The sequence below is a fragment of the Oncorhynchus nerka genome, linkage group LG2 (genome assembly GCF_034236695.1).
Source record: "Oncorhynchus nerka isolate Pitt River linkage group LG2, Oner_Uvic_2.0, whole genome shotgun sequence".
NCBI lineage: Eukaryota > Metazoa > Chordata > Actinopteri > Salmoniformes > Salmonidae > Oncorhynchus > Oncorhynchus nerka.
Genome location: NC_088397.1, coordinates 85,424,802 through 85,445,727, shown reverse-complemented (window position 1 = coordinate 85,445,727; position 20,926 = coordinate 85,424,802). Strand labels below are relative to the sequence as shown.

General features: G+C 49.6%; 1 protein-coding gene across 4 annotated transcripts in view; it reads right to left on the bottom strand.

The window, feature by feature from the left end:
- Positions 1 to 20,926, bottom strand: part of LOC115121829 (TOX high mobility group box family member 2-like) — a 274,969-nt gene that overhangs the window by 438 nt on the left and 253,605 nt on the right. For all 4 annotated transcript variants that reach the window (XM_065004076.1, XM_065004074.1, XM_065004073.1 and 1 more), the window contains 2 exons: positions 17,574 to 17,972; positions 12,729 to 12,865 (listed from right to left, as the gene is read on the bottom strand). In XM_065004076.1, the coding sequence (XP_064860148.1) occupies positions 12,729 to 12,865; positions 17,574 to 17,972 (536 nt within the window). The remainder of the gene's footprint in view (positions 1 to 12,728; positions 12,866 to 17,573; positions 17,973 to 20,926) is intronic.

Sequence of the window (20,926 nt, the reverse complement as noted above, 5' to 3'; positions counted from 1 at the left end):
AGAAGATAAGGGCGAATCGGAAAACGAGAAGAGAGGGAGACAGTGAGAAGAGAAGGAGGATTCAGAAAACAAGAAGAGAGGGAGACGGTGAGAAGAGAAGGGGGAATCGGAAAACAAGAAGAGAGGGAGACGGTGAGAAGAGAAGGAGGAATCAGAAAACAAGAAGAGAGGGAGACGGTGAGAAGAGGAGGAGGAATCAGAAAACAAGAAGAGAGGGAGACGGTGAGAAGAGGAGGAGGAATCAGAAAACAAGAAGAGAGGGAGACGGTGAGAAGAGAAGGGGGAATCGGAAAACAAGAAGAGAGGGAGACGGTGAGAAGAGAAGGAGGAATCAGAAAACAAGAAGAGAGGGAGACGGTGAGAAGAGGAGGAGGAATCAGAAAACAAGAAGAGAGGGAGACGGTGAGAAGAGAAGGTGGAATCGGAAAACAAGAAGAGACAGAAAGGGTGTGAAGAGAAGGAATAAATCAAATACAGATTTCCCCTTCCCCTTTGAAGTACAGTAGGGACAATTATAAAACTAAAATTGAAGGAATAAAGGGTGCCATGTGTGTGTTGGAGTACATTCCAAACAGATGTGCCTAACAGAAGTCTTGATAGCTATTCAGTTAACACTAGAACCGCTAAAGAGGTCATTTTGACTGCACATTATTTATTTATTTTTATACTCCGCCATTTTTTAAGTCATGCCCCCCTCTGTCCTTGACTTTTCCTAAATAAGTCTATGTAACAAACTTTTGTTGTTAGAATCTTAATATCACAAACAGAACTGGAGTTGGAACCAGTTTAAGGAGGGCATGTCATGTTTTTGAACAGTTTCGCTCCATTGCCCCTCCTTCTCCCAACAGTAGGGTCTGTGCCCCTCCTTCTCCCAACAGTAGGGTCTGTGCCCCTCCTTCTCCCAACAGTAGGGTCTGTGCCCCTCCTTCTTCCAACAGTAGGGTCTGTGCCCCTCCTTCTCCCAACAGTAGAGTCTGTGCCCCCCCTTTACCAACAGTAGGGTCTGTGCCCCTCCTTCTCCCAACAGTAGGGTCTGTGCCCCTCCTTCTCCCAACAGTAGGGTCTGTGCCCCTCCTTCTCCCAACAGTAGGGTCTGTGCCCCTCCTTCTTCCAACAGTAGGGTCTGTGCCCCTCCTTCTCCCAACAGTAGGGTCTGTGCCCCTCCTTCTTCCAACAGTAGGGTCTGTGCCCCTCCTTCTTCCAACAGTAGGGTCTGTGCCCCTCCTTCTTCCAACAGTAGGGTCTGTGCCCCTCCTTCTTCCAACAGTAGGGTCTGTGCCCCTCTTTCTCCCAACAGTAGGGTCTGTGCCCCTCCTTCTTCCAACAGTAGGGTCTGTGCCCCTCCTTCTCCCAAAAGTAGGGTCTGTGCCCCTCCTTCTTCCAACAGTAGGGTCTGTGCCCCTCCTTCTTCCAACAGTAGGGTCTGAGCCCCTCCTTCTCCCAACAGTAGGGTCTGTGCCCCTCCTTCTTCCAACAGTAGGGTCTGTGCCCCTCCTTCTCCCAACAGTAGGGTCTGTGCCCCTCCTTCTCCCAACAGTAGAGTCTGTGCCCCCCCTTTACCAACAGTAGGGTCTGTGCCCCTCCGTCTCCCAACAGTAGGGTCTGTGCCCCTCCTTCTTCCAACAGTAGGGTCTGTGCCCCTCCTTCTCCCAACAGTAGGGTCTGTGCCCCTCCTTCTTCCAACAGTAGGGTCTGTGCCCCTCCTTCTCCCAACAGTAGAGTCTGTGCCCCCTTTACCAACAGTAGGGTCTGTGCCCCCCTCCCAACAGTAGGGTCTGCCCTCTCCCAACAGTAGGGTCTGTGCCCCTCCTTCTCCCAACAGTAGGGTCTGTGCCCCTCCTTCTCCCAACAGTAGGGTCTGTGCCCCTTCTTCACCCAACAGTAGGGTCTGTGCCCCTCCTCCTCCCAACAGTAGGGTCTGTGCCCCCCCTTTATCAACAGTAGGGTCTGTGCGTCCCCTTCACCAACAGTAGGGTCTGTGCCCCTCCTTCTTCCAACAGTAGGGTCTGTGCCCCCTCTTCACCAACAGTAGGGTCTGTGCCCCTCCTTCTTCCAACAGCAGGGTCTGTGCCCCTCCTTCACCCAACAGTAGGGTCTGTGCCCCTCCTTCTTCCAACAGTAGGGTCTGTGCCTCCCCTTCACCAACAGTAGGGTCTGTGCCCCCCCTTCACCAACAGTAGGGTCTGTGCCCCTCCTTCTCCCAACAGTAGGGTCTGTGCCACCCCTTCTTCCAACAGTAGGGTCTGTGCCCCTCCTCCTCCCAACAGTAGGGTCTGTGCCCCTCCTTCTCCTAACAGTAGGTCTGTTCCCCTTCTTCTCCCAACAGTAGGGTCTGTGCCCCTCCTCCTCCCAACAGTAGGGTCTGTGCCCCTCCTTCTTCCAACAGTAGGGTCTGTGCCCCTCCTTCTCCCAACAGTAGGGTCTGTGCCCCTCCTTCACCCAACAGTAGGGTCTGTGCCCCTCCTTCTTCCAACAGTAGGGTCTGTGCCCCTCCTTCACCCAACAGTAGGGTCTGTGCCGCTCCTTCACCCAACAGTAGGGTCTGTACCCCTCCTTCTTCCAACAGTAGGGTCTGTGCCCCTCCTTCACCCAACAGTACGGTCTGTGCCCTTCCTTCTTCCAACAGTAGGGTCTGTGCCCCTCCTCCTCCCAACAGTAGGGTCTGTGCCCCTCCTTCTCCCAACAGTAGGGTCTGTGCCCCTCCTTCTTCCAACAGTAGGGTCTGTGCCCCTCCTTCTCCCAACAGTAGGGTCTGTGCCCCTCCTTCTTCCAACAGTAGGGTCTGTGCCCCTCCTTCTTCCAACAGTAGGGTCTGTACCCCTCCTTCTTCCAACAGTAGGGTCTGTGCCCCTCCTTCTTCCAACAGTAGGGTCTGTGCCCCTCCTCCTCCCAACAGTAGGGTCTGTGCCCCTCCTTCTCCTAACAGTAGGTCTGTTCCCCTTCTTCTCCCAACAGTAGGGTCTGTGCCCCTCCTCCTCCCAACAGTAGGGTCTGTGCCCCTCCTTCTTCCAACAGTAGGGTCTGTGCCCCTCCTTCTCCCAACAGTAGGGTCTGTGCCCCTCCTTCACCCAACAGTAGGGTCTGTGCCCCTCCTTCTTCCAACAGTAGGGTCTGTGCCCCTCCTTCACCCAACAGTAGGGTCTGTGCCGCTCCTTCACCCAACAGTAGGGTCTGTACCCCTCCTTCTTCCAACAGTAGGGTCTGTGCCCCTCCTTCACCCAACAGTACGGTCTGTGCCCTTCCTTCTTCCAACAGTAGGGTCTGTGCCCCTCCTCCTCCCAACAGTAGGGTCTGTGCCCCTCCTTCTCCCAACAGTAGGGTCTGTGCCCCTCCTTCTTCCAACAGTAGGGTCTGTGCCCCTCCTTCTCCCAACAGTAGGGTCTGTGCCCCTCCTTCTTCCAACAGTAGGGTCTGTGCCCCTCCTTCTTCCAACAGTAGGGTCTGTACCCCTCCTTCTTCCAACAGTAGGGTCTGTGCCCCTCCTTCTTCCAACAGTAGGGTCTGTGCCCCTCTTTCTCCCAACAGTAGGGTCTGTGCCCCTCCTTCTTCCAACAGTAGGGTCTGTGCCCCTCCTTCTCCCAAAAGTAGGGTCTGTGCCCCTCCTTCTTCCAACAGTAGGGTCTGTGCCCCTCCTTCTTCCAACAGTAGGGTCTGTGCCCCTCCGTCTCCCAACAGTAGGGTCTGTGCCCCTCCTTCTTCCAACAGTAGGGTCTGTGCCCCTCCTTCTCCCAACAGTAGGGTCTGTGCCCCTCCTTCTCCCAACAGTAGAGTCTGTGCCCCCCCTTTACCAACAGTAGGGTCTGTGCCCCTCCTTCTCCCAACAGTAGGGTCTGTGCCCCTCCTTCTTCCAACAGTAGGGTCTGTGCCCCTCCTTCTCCCAACAGTAGGGTCTGTGCCCCTCCTTCTTCCAACAGTAGGGTCTGTGCCCCTCCTTCTCCCAACAGTAGAGTCTGTGCCCCCCCTTTACCAACAGTAGGGTCTGTGCCCCTCCTTCTCCCAACAGTAGGGTCTGTGCCCCTCCTTCTCCCAACAGTAGGGTCTGTGCCCCTCCTTCTCCCAACAGTAGGGTCTGTGCCCCTCCTTCTCCCAACAGTAGGGTCTGTGCCCCTCCTTCACCCAACAGTAGGGTCTGTGCCCCTCCTCCTCCCAACAGTAGGGTCTGTGCCCCCCCTTTATCAACAGTAGGGTCTGTGCGTCCCCTTCACCAACAGTAGGGTCTGTGCCCCTCCTTCTTCCAACAGTAGGGTCTGTGCCCCCTTTTCACCAACAGTAGGGTCTGTGCCCCTCCTTCTTCCAACAGCAGGGTCTGTGCCCCTCCTTCACCCAACAGTAGGGTCTGTGCCCCTCCTTCTTCCAACAGTAGGGTCTGTGCCTCCCCTTCACCAACAGTAGGGTCTGTGCCCCCCCTTCACCAACAGTAGGGTCTGTGCCCCTCCTTCTCCCAACAGTAGGGTCTGTGCCACCCCTTCTTCCAACAGTAGGGTCTGTGCCCCTCCTCCTCCCAACAGTAGGGTCTGTGCCCCTCCTTCTCCCAACAGTAGGGTCTGTGCCCCTCCTTCTCCCAACAGTAGGGTCTGTGCCCCTCCTTCTCCCAACAGTAGGGTCTGTGCCCCTCCTTCTCCCAACAGTAGGGTCTGTGCCCCTTCTTCACCCAACAGTAGGGTCTGTGCCCCTCCTCCTCCCAACAGTAGGGTCTGTGCCCCCCTTTACCCAACAGTAGGGTCTGTGCCCCTTCAACAGTAGGGTCTGTGCCCCTCCTTCTTCCAACAGTAGGGTCTGTGCCCTCCTTCACCAACAGTAGGGTCTGTGCCCCTCCAACCTGTTCTTCCAACAGCAGGGTCTGTGCCCCTCCTTCTTCCAACAGTAGGGTCTGTGCCCCTCCTTCTTCCAACAGTAGGGTCTGTGCCTCCTTCACCAACAGTAGGGTCTGTGCCCCCCTTCACCAACAGTAGGGTCTGTGCCCCTCCTTCTCCCAACAGTAGGGTCTGTGCCCCTCCTTCTTCCAACAGTAGGGTCTGTGCCCCTCCTTCTCCCAACAGTAGGGTCTGTGCCCCTCCTTCTCCCAACAGTAGGGTCTGTGCCCCTTCTCCTCCTCCCAACAGTAGGGTCTGTGCCCCTCCTTCCCAACAGGGTAGGGTCTGTGCCCCTCCTTCTCCCAACAGTAGGGTCTGTGCCCCTCCTTCACCCAACAGTAGGGTCTGTGCCCCTCCTTCTTCCAACAGTAGGGTCTGTGCCCCTCCTTCACCCAACAGTAGGGTCTGTGCCCTCCTTCACCCAACAGTAGGGTCTGTGCCCCTCCTTCTTCCAACAGTAGGGTCTGTGCCCCTCCTTCACCCAACCCTCCTTCTCCCAACAGTAGGGTCTGTGCCCCTCCTTCTCCCAACAGTAGGGTCTGGTCTCCCAACAGTAGGGTCCCCTCCTTCTTCCAACAGTAGGGTCTGTGCCCCTCCTTCTCCCAACAGTAGGGTCTGTGCCCCTCCTTCTTCCAACAGTAGGGTCTGTGCCCCTCCTTCTTCCAACAGTAGGGTCTGTGCCCCTCCTTCTTCCAACAGTAGGGTCTGTGCCCCTCCTTCTTCCAACAGTAGGGTCTGTGCCCCTCCTCCTCCCAACAGTAGGGTCTGTGTAACTAGGTCTGTTCCCCTCCTTCTCCCAACAGTAGGGTCTGTGCCCCTCCTCCTCCCAACAGTAGGGTCTGTGCCCCTCCTTCTTCCAACAGTAGGGTCTGTGCCCCTCCTTCTCCCAACAGTAGGGTCTGTGCCCCTCCTTCACCCAACAGTAGGGTCTGTGCCCTCCTTCTTCCAACAGTAGGGTCTGTGCCCCTCCTTCACCCAACAGTAGGGTCTGTGCCCTCCTTCACCCAACAGTAGGGTCTGTGCCCCTCCTTCTTCCAACAGTAGGGTCTGTGCCCCTCCTTCACCCAACAGTACGGTCTGTGCCCTTCCTTCTTCCAACAGTAGGGTCTGTGCCCTCCTCCTCCCAACAGTAGGGTCTGTGCCCCTCCTTCTCCCAACAGTAGGGTCTGTGCCCCTCCTTCTTCCAACAGTAGGGTCTGTGCCCCTCCTTCTCCCAACAGTAGGGTCTGTGCCCCTCCTTCTTCCAACAGTAGGGTCTGTGCCCCTCCTTCTTCCAACAGTAGGGTCTGTGCCCCAACAGTAGGGTCTGTGCCCTTCTTCCAACAGTAGGGTCTGTGCCCCTCCTTCTTCCAACAGTAGGGTCTGCCCCTCTTCTCCCAACAGTAGGGTCTGTGCCCCTCCTTCTCCCAACAGTAGGGTCTGTGCCCCTCTCCCAACAGTAGGGTCTGTGCCCCTCCTTCTCCCAACAGTAGGGTCTGTGCCCCTCCTTCTTCCAACAGTAGGGTCTGTGCCCCTCCTTCTCCCAACAGTAGGGTCTTTCCCAACAGTAGGGTCTGTGCCCCTTCCAACAGTAGGGTCTGTGCCCCTCCTTCTCCCAACAGTAGGGTCTGTGCCCCTCCTTCTCCCAACAGTAGGGTGCCCCCCTTCCAACAGTAGGGTCTGTGCCCTCCTTCTCCCAACAGTAGGGTCTGTGCCCCTCCTTCTTCCAACAGTAGGGTCTGTGCCCCTCCTTCTCCCAACAGTAGGGTCTGTGCCCCCCCTTCCAACAGTAGGGTCTGTGCCCTCCTTCTCCCAACAGTAGGGTCTGTGCCCCTGTTTTTCCCAACAGTAGGGTCTGTGCCCCTCCTTCTCCCAACAGTAGGGTCTGTGCCCCTCCTTCTCCCAACAGTAGGGTCTGTGCCCCTCCTTCTCCCAACAGTAGGGTCTGTGCCCCCTTCTCCCCTAGGGTCTCCCAACAGTCCCAACAGGGTCTGTGCCCCTCCTTCACCCAACAGTAGGGTCTGTGCCCCTCCCCTCCCAACAGTAGGGTCTGTGCCCCTCCTTTATCAACAGTAGGGTCTGTGCCCCCCTTCTCCCAACAGTAGGGTCTGTGCCCCTCCTTCTTCCAACAGTAGGGTCTGTGCCCCAGTAGGGTCTTCACCAACAGTAGGGTCTGTGCCCCTCCTTCTTCCAACAGTAGGGTCTGTGCCCCTCCTTCACCCAACAGTAGGGTCTGTGCCCCTCCTTCTTCCAACAGTAGGGTCTGTGCCCCTCCTTCTCCCAACAGTAGGGTCTGTGCCACCCCTTCTTCCAACAGTAGGGTCTGTGCCCCTCCTCCTCCCAACAGTAGGGTCTGTGCCCCTCCTTCTCCTAACAGTAGGTCTGTTCCCCTTCTTCTCCCAACAGTAAGGTCTGTGCCCCTCCTCCTCCCAACAGTAGGGTCTGTGCCCCTCCTTCTTCCAACAGTAGGGTCTGTGCCCCTCCTTCTCCCAACAGTAGGGTCTGTGCCCCTCCTTCACCCAACAGTAGGGTCTGTGCCCCTCCTTCTTCCAACAGTAGGGTCTGTGCCCCTCCTTCACCCAACAGTAGGGTCTGTGCCGCTCCTTCACCCAACAGTAGGGTCTGTACCCCTCCTTCTTCCAACAGTAGGGTCTGTGCCCCTCCTTCACCCAACAGTACGGTCTGTGCCCTTCCTTCTTCCAACAGTAGGGTCTGTGCCCCTCCTTCACCCAACAGTAGGGTCTGTGCCCCTCCTTCTTCCAACAGTAGGGTCTGTGCCTCCCCTTCACCAACAGTAGGGTCTGTGCCCCTCCTTCACCAACAGTAGGGTCTGTTCCCCCCTTCACCAACAGTAGGGTCTGTGCCCCTCCTTCTCCCAACAGTAGGGTCTGTGCCCCTCCTTCTCCCAACAGTAGGGTCTGTGCCCCTCCTTCTTCCAACAGTAGGGTCTGTGCCCCTCCTTCTCCCAAAAGTAGGGTCTGTGCCCCTCCTTCTTCCAACAGTAGGGTCTGTGCCCCTCCTTCTTCCAACAGTAGGGTCTGTGCCCCTCCTTCTCCCAACAGTAGGGTCTGTGCCCCTCCTTCTTCCAACAGTAGGGTCTGTGCCCCTCCTTCTCCCAACAGTAGGGTCTGTGCCCCTCCTTCTCCCAACAGTAGAGTCTGTGCCCCCCCTTTACCAACAGTAGGGTCTGTGCCCCTCCTTCTCCCAACAGTAGGGTCTGTGCCCCTCCTTCTCCCAACAGTAGGGTATATGCCCCTCCTTCTCCCAACAGTAGGGTCTGTGCCCCTCCTTCTTCCAACAGTAGGGTCTGTGCCCCTCCTTCTCCCAACAGTAGGGTCTGTGCCCCTCCTTCTTCCAACAGTAGGGTCTGTGCCCCTCCTTCTCCCAACAGTAGAGTCTGTGCCCCCCCTTTACCAACAGTAGGGTCTGTGCCCCTCCTTCTCCCAACAGTAGGGTCTGTGCCCCTCCTTCTCCCAACAGTAGGGTCTGTGCCCCTCCTTCTCCCAACAGTAGGGTCTGTGCCCCTCCTTCTCCCAACAGTAGGGTCTGTGCCCCTCCTTCTCCCAACAGTAGGGTCTGTGCCCCTCCTTCACCCAACAGTAGGGTCTGTGCCCCTCCTCCTCCCAACAGTATGGTCTGTGCCCCTCCTCCTCCCAACAGTAGGGTCTGTGCCCCCCCTTCACCAACAGTAGTTACTTCTTCGTTGTTACTTCCGGGTTGGAGCGAGCGGTCGCATCTGCACTCGGTCCGCAGGTAGGATTACATTTCATTACATTTCATTATAGTACAACGGTTTGATTTGTCTAATCTTAGCAATTTCTTCTTAGCTAGCTACATAGCCGTCTTTGTATCATAGATAATTGCGTAATTATCGTATTTCGTCGTCCTAACGCAGTCTACACTGCCCTGCAGCTAGCCAGCTAGCTAACGTCCACCGTTAGCTAGTCCACCGTCTACCGATTAGCAACGGTTTGATTTGTCTAATCTTAGCAATTTCTTCTTAGCTAGCTACATAGCCGTCTTTGTATCATAGATAATTGCGTAATTATCGTATTTCGTCGTCCTAACGCAGTCTACACTGCCCTGCAGCTAGCCAGCTAGCTAACGTCCACCGTTAGCTAGTCCACCGTCTACCGATTAGCAGCACAACTATTACACTCAACTGAACGACTTGATTAGTGTAGTGTTAACTAGCTACATAGTTGTCTTTGCTGTCTTCGTATCCAAGATAATTGTGTAGTTTAGAGTGTGTAGTTTAGAGTGATTATCTTAATTTACCGAGGTTAGCTAGCCAGCTATTTGTCTCCTTAACGTAGGAGACACTGCTAGCTAGCCAACAGCTAGCCAACGTCTACCGTCTAACAGAACTTCCGCACTCAACAATCCGGTCGCATTTCGCTTCGCTCCACAGGTAGTATCACATTTTTCATTTCATTTCATTACAGTACAACGGCTTGATTTGTTTGATCGTAGCTAGCTACATAGCTAGCTACATAGCCGTCTTTGTATCAAAGATAATTGTGTAGTCTTGAGCGATTTCCTAGGTTAGCTAGCCAGCTATTGTCGTTCTTTTAACGCAACGTAACGTAATCAACACTGCTAGCTAGCCAGCTAGCCCCGAATAGCAGCACAGTAGCACAGTAGAAACTATTACACTCAACGGAACGACTTGATTAGTGTAGTGTCAACAACGCAGACACTGCCAGCTAGCCTACATAGTCAACAACGCAGCCTCTGCCAGCTAGCCTACTTCAGCAGTACTGTATCATTTTAATCATTTTAGTCAATAAGATTCTTGCTACGTAAGCTTAACTTTCTGAACACTCGAGACGTGTAGTCCACTTGTCATTCCAATCTCCTTTGCATTAGCGTAGCCTCTTGTGTAGCCTATCAACTATGTGTCTGTCTATCCCTGTTCTCTCCTCTCTGCACAGACCATACAAACGCTCCACACCGCGTGGCCGCGGCCACCCTAATCTGGTGGTCCCAGCGCGCACGACCCACGTGGAGTTCCAGGTCTCCGGTAGCCTCTGGAACTGCCGATCTGCGGCCAACAAGGCAGAGTTCATCTCAGCCTATGCCTCCCTCCAGTCCCTCGACTTCTTGGCACTGACGGAAACATGGATCACCACAGACAACACTGCTACTCCTACTGCTCTCTCTTCGTCTGCCCACGTGTTCTCGCACACCCCGAGAGCTTCTGGTCAGCGGGGTGGTGGCACCGGGATCCTCATCTCTCCCAAGTGGTCATTCTCTCTTTCTCCCCTTACCCATCTGTCTATCGCCTCCTTTGAATTACATGCTGTCACAGTTACCAGCCCTTTCAAGCTTAACATCCTTATCATTTATCACCCTCCAGGTTCCTCGGAGAGTTCATCAATGAGCTTGATGCCTTGATAAGCTCCTTTCCTGAGGACGGCTCACCTCTCACAGTTCTGGGCGACTTTAACCTCCCCACATCTACCTTTGACTCATTCCTCTCTGCCTCCTTCTTTCCACTCCTCTCCTCTTTTGACCTCACCCTCTCACCTTCCCCCCCTACTCACAAGGCAGGAAATACGCTCGACCTCATCTTTACTAGATGCTGTTCTTCCACTAACCTCATTGAAACTCCCCTCCAAGTCTCCGACCACTACCTTGTATCCTTTTCCCTCTCGCTCTCATCCAACACTTCCCACACTGCCCCTACTCGGATGGTATCGCGGTCCCAACCTTCGCTCTCTCTCCCCCGCTACTCTCTCCTCTTCCATCCTATCATCTCTTCCCTCTGCTCGAACCTTCTCCAACCTATCTCCTGATTCTGCCTCCTCAACCCTCCTCTCCTCCCTTTCTGCATCCTTTGACTCTCTATGTCCCCTATCCTCCAGGCCGGCTCGGTCCTCCCCTCCCGCTCCGTGGCTCGACGACTCATTGCGAGCTCACAGAACAGGGCTCCGGGCAGCCGAGCGGAAATGGAGGAAAACTCGCCTCCCTGCGGACCTGACATCCTTTCACTCCCTCCTCTCTACATTTTCCTCTTCTCTCTCTGCTGCTAAAGCCACTTTCTACCACTCTAAATTCCAAGCATCTGCCTCTAACCCTAGGAAGCTCTTTGCAACCTTCTCCTCCCTCCTGAATCCTCCTCCCCCTCCCCCTCCTCCCTCTCTGCAGATGACTTCGTCAACCATTTTGAAAAGAAGGTCGACGACATCCGATCCTCGTTTGCTAAGTCAAACGACACCGCTGGTTCTGCTCACACTGCCCTACCCTGTGCTCTGACCTCTTTCTCCCCTCTCTCTCCAGATGAAATCTCGCGTCTTGTGACCCTCCTTCTCCCAACAGTAGGGTCTGTGCCCCTCCTTCTCCCAACAGTAGGGTCTGTGCCCCTCCTTCTCCCAACAGTAGGGTCTGTGCCCCTCCTCCTTCCCACAGTTGAAAGTGCAGTACCCAGCTGGTAATAACCCTTATAATTGCCTCGAAACTGAACCTAAACTCTACCGAAATTAATTTCACACATATACCAACAAATGAAATAAATTAAGTAAATTATGATTGGGAGAAAAGAGGAGAATGAGGATGAGTTGATGAGCGAGGGCAAGCAAATGCATAATTCTGTAATCACCAATTGTGAATGAAGAACAGGGCGTGCCAGTCTATTGTACCGATCCATTTTAATATGCCCCCTTCACTTGTGCCCCCTTCACATGAAGAGACATCTGTTGGCATGTCTTGTGGGGTATGCATGTGTGTCGAGCTGTGTGCTATTTTCCACCATAATTTGCAAATAAATTCATTAAAAATCCTACAATGTGATTTTCTGGATTTTTTTTCTCATTTTGTCTGTCATAGTTGAAGTGTACCTATGATGAACATTACAGGCCTCATCTTTTTAAGTGGGAGAACTTGCACAATTGGTGGCTGACTAAATACTTTTTTGCCACACTGTATATATAGGCCACAACACCGCCCCCAGTGGCATTTCTCACATTCCTGTAGAAATTATAGCCATGTATTGCTACCACTGTATCATCAAAGGTATTATCTAAGTGAGTTTCAGAGATTGATTTCATGAAACTTGTTTCATAGGCTACATATGTTAATGTGGGCTATTTTGAGCACTTTTTTGCAATGCTTGATTTATTTAATCGCTTTACTGGGAAGCTTGTCAGAAGCAGACATGAACATATTATTTCTGTTTGAGCTGATAGTGCACACAGTGGACTTCCTACTAGGGCACACCGCCTCAGTGCTAACAGTATGACTCTGGTTCATAGGCACATGATTACTGTATACAATAGCTGTAAGATTGACAGAGGCATTCAGGACAGTTACAGGGACATAATGAAGTTAATTACATTGTGACTGCCAACGCCCAACGGGATAATGTACATTTGCTGCAGCATTACTACAACTCAGTGACACAATGGTAGGGATTATCTGAGCTGGGCTTGGGTCATTGATAAGTCAGTGTCTCAACACAGCCTTGAAATGTGTGGACAGAGTCCAGGAGCCAAGATGATTTGGATGTAAACATGAGCTGACAATAATCGACTATTTTTGACTGCTGTCATATTGACACTTACTGTAGCTGAGCCAAAATTGAGGACTGAAACGGTACAAAGTCAATTCAAGGACACAAAGCAGTGGTATCAAAGGTCTTTTTGAATAAACATTTGAGTCAGCATTAAATAACACAATTGTGTACTCAAAGGCATAAACTGTTAAAATAGCATTGAATAAGTATTAAGTATTGGACTAAATAATCATTCTGAATGGAAAATCTCCATTGAAATAGTTTCTTAGTCCCAAGCTAGCCTTACTCTGGGTCTAGAAAACTGTCCCTATTCTAAGGTATAAACAGTATAGAATTAAAAATAGTTTCCTTTACAAAGCCGATATTGGTCTGGGCTATCTCACCTGCAGTGGTTGCCACCACACTCCCGATCGCAGTATTCACTGTCCCACTCGTGGTTCTGTCTCCCTCCAGGGTTCGGGGCCCCTGGGGACTGGGAACCCACACTTTTATGGTACTCTGACTGTAGGTGGGAAAATCCCTATAGGAGAAAGAGAGAGCGAGGCCATGGCATTAGTTTAAGTTTCTGACAATGTATACTGGCCATATGGAGAGGGGAGAACAAGAGAGAGATGCAGGGGAGGGTGGAGAGGGAGAGGAAGAGAGAGATGCAGGGGAGGGTGGAGAGGGAGAGGAAGAGAGAGAGGGAGAGACAGAGAGAAAGGGAGAGAAAGGGAGAGATTCCAGCCACAAATGGATAAAACATAGGGGTCATGAGGTTAGCTTTGCAGCTTTTAGTTGATGTGTTATTCCAACCTGGCCTCAGAGCAAAACGTATTATATATTACTAAAATATGTGCCACTCCGTTTAGTATTATATGTAACTTTATGTTAGGTTGGATTACCAATGTAATAGCGGTCGTACAAAATAATATGAATTGTAGTATGTACAGTGCATTCGGAAAGTATTCAGACCGAGTGGTGCAGCGGTCTAAGACACTGCATCTCAGTACAAAAGGCATCACTGCAGTCCCTGGTTTGAATCCAGGCTGCATCACTTCCGGGTGTGATTGGGAGCCCCATAGGGCTGTCCATGTTTTTATTTGACCTTTATTTAACTATGCAAGTCAGTTAAGAACAAATTCTTATTTTTAATGATGGCCTAGGAACAGTGGGTTAACTGCTTTGTTCAGGGGCAGAACGACAGATGTTTACCTTGTCAGCTCGGGGATTCAATCTTGCAACCTTATGGTTACTAGTCACCCCGGTTTGGCCAGGGTAGGGCGTCATTGTAAATAACAATTTGTTCTTAACTGACTTGCCTATTTCAATTATGTAGACAGGTGTGTGCCTTTCCAAATCATGTCCAATCAATTTAATTTACCACAGGTAGACTAAACCATTTTTGCTGCTCTGACCAGGCTGGTTGTTCTTAGTTCTCTGACAACTTATCCTGACTTATGGAGAGAGTAGAGGGAGACAGAAGGAGGAGGGGAAGGGATTGACATAGGAAGAGAGGGAAAGAGATAGGAAGAAAGAGAGAGAAGGAAACAGGAGGAGGGAGAGGCTTGCTCTTTACTTAAGGTCTGAATGCCAAATTCTGCTACATTTCTATTTTAGATGAGTTTAAATGCTAATTGGTTTGGCAGCATAGTACCTCGAGCAAGCCAATAACATGTACAGTTCAATTTGAGAGAGAGACTAAAGAGAGAGAGCGAGAGTGAGAGAGTGTAACGAGGGGAAGGGAGAAATAGTTACTGAGTATAATGTATACATGCTTGTGATGCAAAGCTGAGGAACGGAAATATGAATAGAGCTGTTTACATCTAAAGCAGATATCATGCATCAACCCTAAGTATTGTAACTACAGTCGCAAGAACAAGGATGTGAACCCTTTGGAATTACCTGGATTTCAGCATAAATTGGTCAAAAATTTGATCTGATCTTCATCTGGGTCACAACAATAGACACACACAGTCTGCTTAAACTAATAACACACAAACAATTATACGTTTTCATGTGTTTATTGAACACACCGTGTAAACATTCACAGTGCAGGGTGAGAAAAGTATGTGAACCCTTGGATTTAATAACTGGTTGACCCTCCTTTGGCAGCAATAACCTCAACCAGACGTTTTCTGTAGTTGAGGATCAGACCTGCACAACGGTCAGGTGGAATTTTGGACCATTCCTCTTCACAAAACTGTTTCAGTTCAGAAATATTCTTGGGATGTCTGGTGTGAACCGCTCTCTTGAGGTGATGCCACAACATCTCAATCGGGTTGAGGTCAGGACTCTGACTGGGCCACTCCAGAAGGCGTATTTTCTTCTGTTGAAGCCATTCTGTTGTTGATTTACTTCTGTGTTTTGGGTCGTTGTCCTGTTGCATCACCCGACTTCTGTTGAGCTTCAATTGGCAGACAGATAGCCTTACATTCTCCTGCAAAATGTCTTGATAAACTTAGGAATTCATTATTCCGTCGATGTTAGCAAGCTGTCCAGGCCCTGCGGCAGCAAAGCAGTCCCAAACCATGACGCGCCCTCCACCATACTTTACAGTTGGGATAAGGTTTTGATGTTGGTGTGCTGTGCTTTTTTTCTCCAAACAACTCAATTTTAGTTTCATCTGTCCACAGAATATTTTGCCAGTAGCGCTGTGGAACATCCAGATGCTCTTTTGCGAACTTCAGACGTGCAGCAATGTTTTTTTTGGACAGCAATGGGTTCTTCCGTGGTGTCCTCCCATGAACACCATTCTTGTTTTGTGTTTTACATATCGTAGACTCGTCAACAGAGATGTTAACATGTTCCAGAGATTTCTGTAAGTCTTTAACTGACACACTAGGAGTCTTCTTAACCTCATTGAACATTCTGCTCTCTGCTCTTTGCAGGACGGCCAGTCCTAGGGAGAGTAGCAACAGTGCTGAACTTTCCCCATTTATAGATTGGTCTTACCGTGGACTGATGAACATCACATTTTCAGAGATACTTTTGTAACCCTTTCCAACTTTAAGCAAGTCAACAATTCTTAATCTTAGGTCTTCTGAGATCAAATTTGTTTGAGGTATGGTTCACATCAGGCAATGCTTCTTGTGAATAACAAACTCAAAATTTAGTGAGTGTTCTTTATAGGGCAGGGCAACCAACATCTTCAATCTCGTCTCATTGATTGGACTCCAGGTTAGCTGACTCCTGACTCCAACTAGCTTTTAGAGAAGTCATTAGCCGAGGGGTTCACAGATTTTTTCCAACCTACACTGTGAAATGTTAAATTATGCATTCAATTTCGACAAGAAAAATACAATACGTTGTGTGTTATTAGTTTAAGCACACTGTGTTTGTACATTGTTGTGAATTATGACAAATTTATGCAGAAATCCAGGTAATTCCAAAGGGTTCACATACTTTTTCTTGCCAGTGTACATACAGTTGAAGTCGGAAGTTTACATACACTTAGGTTGGAGTCATTAAAAATCGTTTTTCAACCACTCCACAAATTTCTTGTTAACAAACCAAACTACAGTTTTGGCAAGTTGGTTATGACATCTACTTTGTGACACAAGTCATTTTTCAAACAATTGTTACAGACAGATTATTTCAGAAGTTTACATACACTAAATTTACTGTGCCTTTAAACAGCTTGGAAAATTCCAGAAAATGATGTCATGGTTTTAGAAGCTTCTGATAGGCTAATTGACATAATTTGAGTCAATAGGAGGTGTACCTGTGGATGTATTTCAAGACATACCTACAAACTGAATGCCTCTTTGCTTGACATCATGGGTAAATCAAAAGAAATCAGAAAAAAAATTGTAGACCTCCACAAGTCTGTTTCATCCTTGGGAGCAATTTCCAAATGCCTGAAGGTACCACGTTCATCTGTACAAACAATAGTGCGCAAGTATAAACACCATGGGACGACGCAGCAGTCATACCGCTCAGGAAGGAGACACGTTCTGTCTCCTAGAGATGAACATACTTTGGTGCGAAAGCTGCAAATCAATCCCAGAACAACAGCAAAGGACCTTGTGAAGATGCTGGAGGAAATAGGTACAAAAGTATCTATATCCACAGTAAAACGAGTCCTATATCGACATAACCTGAAAGGCCTCTCAGCAAGGAAGAAGCCACTGCTCCAAAACCACCATAAAAGCCAGACTACGGTTTGCAACTGCACATGGGGACAAAGATCATACTTTTTGGAGAAATGTCCTCTGGCCTGATGAAACAAAAATATAACTGTTTGGCCATAAAGACTGTTGTTATGTTTGGAGGAAAAAGGGGGAGGCTTACAAGCCGAAGAACACCATCCCAACCATGAAGCACGGGGTTAGCAGCATTATGCTGTGGGGGTGCTTTGCTGCAAGAGGGACTGGTGCACTTCACAAAATAGATGGCACATGAGGAAGGAATATTATGTGGATATATTGAAGCAACATCTCAAAACGTCAGTCAGGAAGTTAAAGCTTGGCCGCAAATGGGTCTTCCAAATGGACAATGACCCCAAGCATACTTCTAAAGTTGTGGCAAAATGGCTTAAGGACAACAAAGTCAAGGTATTGGAGTGGCCATCACAAAGCCCTGACCTCAATCCTATAGAGCATTTGTGGGCAGAGTAGAAAAAGCGTGTGCGAGCAAGGAGGCCTACAAACTTGACTCAGTTACACCAACTCTGTCAGGAGGAATGGGTCAAAATTCACCCAATTAATTGTGGAAAGCTTGTGGAAGGCTACCCGAAACATTTGACCCAAGTTAAACAATTTAAAGGCAATGCTACCAAATACTAATTGAGTGTATGTAAACTTCTGACCCACCGGAATTTTGATACAGTGAATTATAAGTGAAATAATCTGTCTCTAAACAAGAGAAAAATTACTTGCGTCATATGTAGATGTCCTTAACGACTTGCCAAAACTATAGTTTGTTAACAAGAAAATGTTAAATCAAGCTTAGCATTCATTTTACAGGCAGTCGATACATATCACAACTATCGCCCCACCTAATTCTGATTCTGGACCAGTCATACTGTTTAGACTAATAATGGAATTGGTAATGGAATGCCGATCCAAACTAGTTGCTAAGGTTACAGAGAACCAAACGGTTATAAATTGTTTGGAATTAGGAATGAGTAATTTAATAGGATCTCTATGGTCCATACTCTCCACACTAGCCTACTGAAAAGTGAGCATGTCCAGTATTCCTTCATATCATTTGGTGATATGATATGATATATGCAGAGTCACACTAACCTGCTGGCCAGGAGGAGGTGAGTGAAGGGATGCCTGGAGTCCCATCTGGTGGGAGATGATTGGCTGGGACTGGCCGTGCTGCATGCGGATTGGCTGGTTGAGGAGGGAGTTCTGGTGCATGGAGAGCTGTTGGTGCAAGGGCGGGCTGATCTGGAAGGAGGAAGGGGGAGAGGCACTAATGCTGGGCAGCATCTGAGACTGGCTGAGGGTCCGGGAGAGTGCGTGACGCGTAGCCCCCGCGTAGCCCTGCATGTCCGACAGGGGGAAGCCCCCCGGCCCCAGACTGTAGGGGGAGGAGGGCTGGGGTGGCACGCTGTACAGGGGTGGATTGGGGGGCATCATGTGGGAAGAAGGCTGGTTCGTCTGGATACTTTTCGTCTCCACAGGGTCATTGTAGTTCTGAGGACAGAAGGGAAGACAAGAGGGACAAAAAGGACAGTTAAAATAGGTATTACCCAATATATTACACAGCTCATTTATATTGGTGAGATACAGGTATATCAATGTAAATATATTACCCAATACATTACACAACTAATACACTAAATTAGTGGAACATATGAATACATCATCCACTCAGGTCCCTCTATGTGAAAATCATGATGTTGAGTTCATTTCAGCATGGAAGTCACATCCCCTGAGCTGCTTCATTTCATAGATTTGAAATAGCAAGTGTATATGTATACTTTGCTGCGGTATGAAGTATGTTCAGGCCCTCTCATTATCTGTCACAGTTGTTGACGTGAGCTATGTCTCCTATTTGGTAATGGCGTACATACTGTCTATTGAACAGAGCCAGAGAAATAATCAATGAAAAGATGGATAGAAGACTAAAGACGAGGGAGATACATTTGCAGGTCAAGTGGAATATGAAATGGTAAAGAATGGTGAGAGATGGGTGGGAGTGAAGTGTGTGTGTGCTCCCTTCCAAGCACTGAACAATCACAACTGAAAGCAGTACTATTTTATACTATACTATACTACTAAGCCTATTCTATGAGTATTATTTGTGGAGATTTAGAAATGTGAAACTTTAAAGGGACAGGCAGTAGTAACAAGGTAAGGAAACCAATAATGTATCATTTGGGTGAACTATCCCATTATGTGTCCCTTGGTGGGTTGAAAAGCACTAACCTCCATTTTGACTTTCTGAATGAATGAACCTCGTTAACTTGGGGCTTTTAAACGAGACATGTACTGTAGTCATCAAGCTCCATTTGTGTGTGTTATTTTCCCCCCAACATAGATCATCAGTGTGCGTCACAAACAAAATGGTAACAGGTGCACGCCGAACACACCGGGCACGTGACTCGTCCAAAAATGTCACTCTGACGATTTCTAATTACCTTCAATTCCTCTGTCCTTGATTCCCACTTCTCTTCAGCAATTTAAACACACTATTTGAAGAGGATTCCTTTTGAATGGCTACATGTACTATGTGTCTTGTTGTGAGTGGTGGTGAATGAATGGTAGATTTGCAGTTTTTTTCTGCCTGTTTGAATTTCTTTTAAAGGCCTGCCAATCTGCACACGCATCAATCAAGCCCTTGAATACGAGATGTGTCAGAAAGCAATATTTAATTACGCAAATGAGTGGTGAGAATGAGCTTTATTAAAGGGGAAAAACTTGCAACTGGTAAAGAGAGAGGTTGATGAATAAACTGTTCATGCCTTAATCAAGGCATTTGTTTTGGGCTTGTAAGCCTTGGAGGAAGTGTGAGGCCATGGGGACCGGTGGGAGGCTGTTTAACATGGTAATGCAATTTGGGTTTATGTGAAGCGAAAACAATGGAGTGAAGACATGGAAATGGAAGACATAGGTGCTTGGCACTAAGACTGGCACACGAAAAATGTTAGTAGGATGTATTATGATGCAATCCTACTGTATATTATGCATCCAATCTGGTTCTGAATTTGTACTTTAAGACTCATAGTTGAGAAACAACAGACATGAATTGATTATCTTGTCTAAAGTCTAAATATCAAAGTATATATGATAAGTTGAATACAGTATGTCTAAATATCTAGGGGTAAGAGGAAAGCAGCCTCAGGCAGTTCCTCAGGCAGTTCCTCAGGCAGTTCCTCAGGCAGCCCCAGACAGATCCTCAGTCAGTTCCTCAGTCAGTTCCTCAGTCAGTTCCTCAGGCAGATCCTCAGTCAATTCCTCAGTCAGTTCCTCAGGCAGCCTCAGGCAGTTCCTCAGGCAGCCTCAGGCAGTTCCTCAGGCAGTTCCTCAGGCAGTTGCTCAGGCAGCCCCAGGCAGATCCTCAGGCAGTTCCTCAGTCAGTTCCTCAGTCAGTTCCTCAGGCAGTCCCTCAGTCAGTTCCTCAGGCAGTTCCTCAAACAGTTCTTCAGTTCCTCAGTCAGTTCCTCAGGAAGTTCCTCAGTCAGTTCCTCAGGCAGCTCCTCAGGCAGTTCCTCAGGCAGTTCCTCAGTCAGTTCCTCTGGCAGTTCCTCAGGCAGTTTCTCAAGCAGTTCCTCAGGCAGTTCCTCAGGCAGTTCCTCAGGCAGTTCCTCAGGCAGTTGCTCAGGCAGCCCCAGGCAGATCCTCAGGCAGTTCCTCAGGCAGTTCTTCAGGCAGTTCCTCAGGCAGTTACTCAGGCATCCTCAGTCAGTTCCTCAGTCAGTTCCTCAGTCAGTTCCTCAGGCAGTTACTCAGGCAGTTCCTCAGTCACTTCCTCAGGCCGTTTCTCAGGCAGTTCCTCAGTCAGTTCCTCAGTCAGTTCCTCAGGCAGTTCCTCAGTCAGTTCCTCAGGCAGTTCCTCAGACAGTTCTTCAGTCAGTTCCTCAGTCAGTTCCTCAGGAAGTTCCTCAGTCAGTTCCTCAGGCAGCTCCTCAGGCAGTTCCTCAGGCAGTTCCTCAGTCAGTTCCTCTGGCAGTTCCTCAGGCAGTTTCTCAAGCAGTTCCTCAGGCAGTTCCTCAGGCAGTTCCTCAGGCAGTTCTTCAGGCAGTTCCTCAGGCAGTTCCTCAAGCAGTTGCTCAGGCAGCCCCAGGCAGATCCTCAGGCAGTTCCTCAGGCAGTTCTTCAGGCAGTTCCTCAGGCAGTTACTCAGGCATCCTCAGTCAGTTCCTCAGTCAGTTCCTCAGTCAGTTCCTCAGGCAGTTTCTCAGGCAGTTCCTCAGGCAGTTCTACAGGCAGTTCCTCAGGCAGTTACTCAGGCAGTTCCTCAGTCACTTCCTCAGGCCATTTCTCAGGCAGTTCCTCAGGCAGTTCCTCAGGCAGTTTCTCAGACAGTTCCTCAGGCAGTTCCTCAGGCAGCCTCAGTCAGTTCCTCAGTCAGTTCCTCAGTCAGTTCCTCAGTCAGTTCCTCAGTCAGTTCCTCAGTCAGTTCCTCAGGCAGTTTCTCAGGCAGT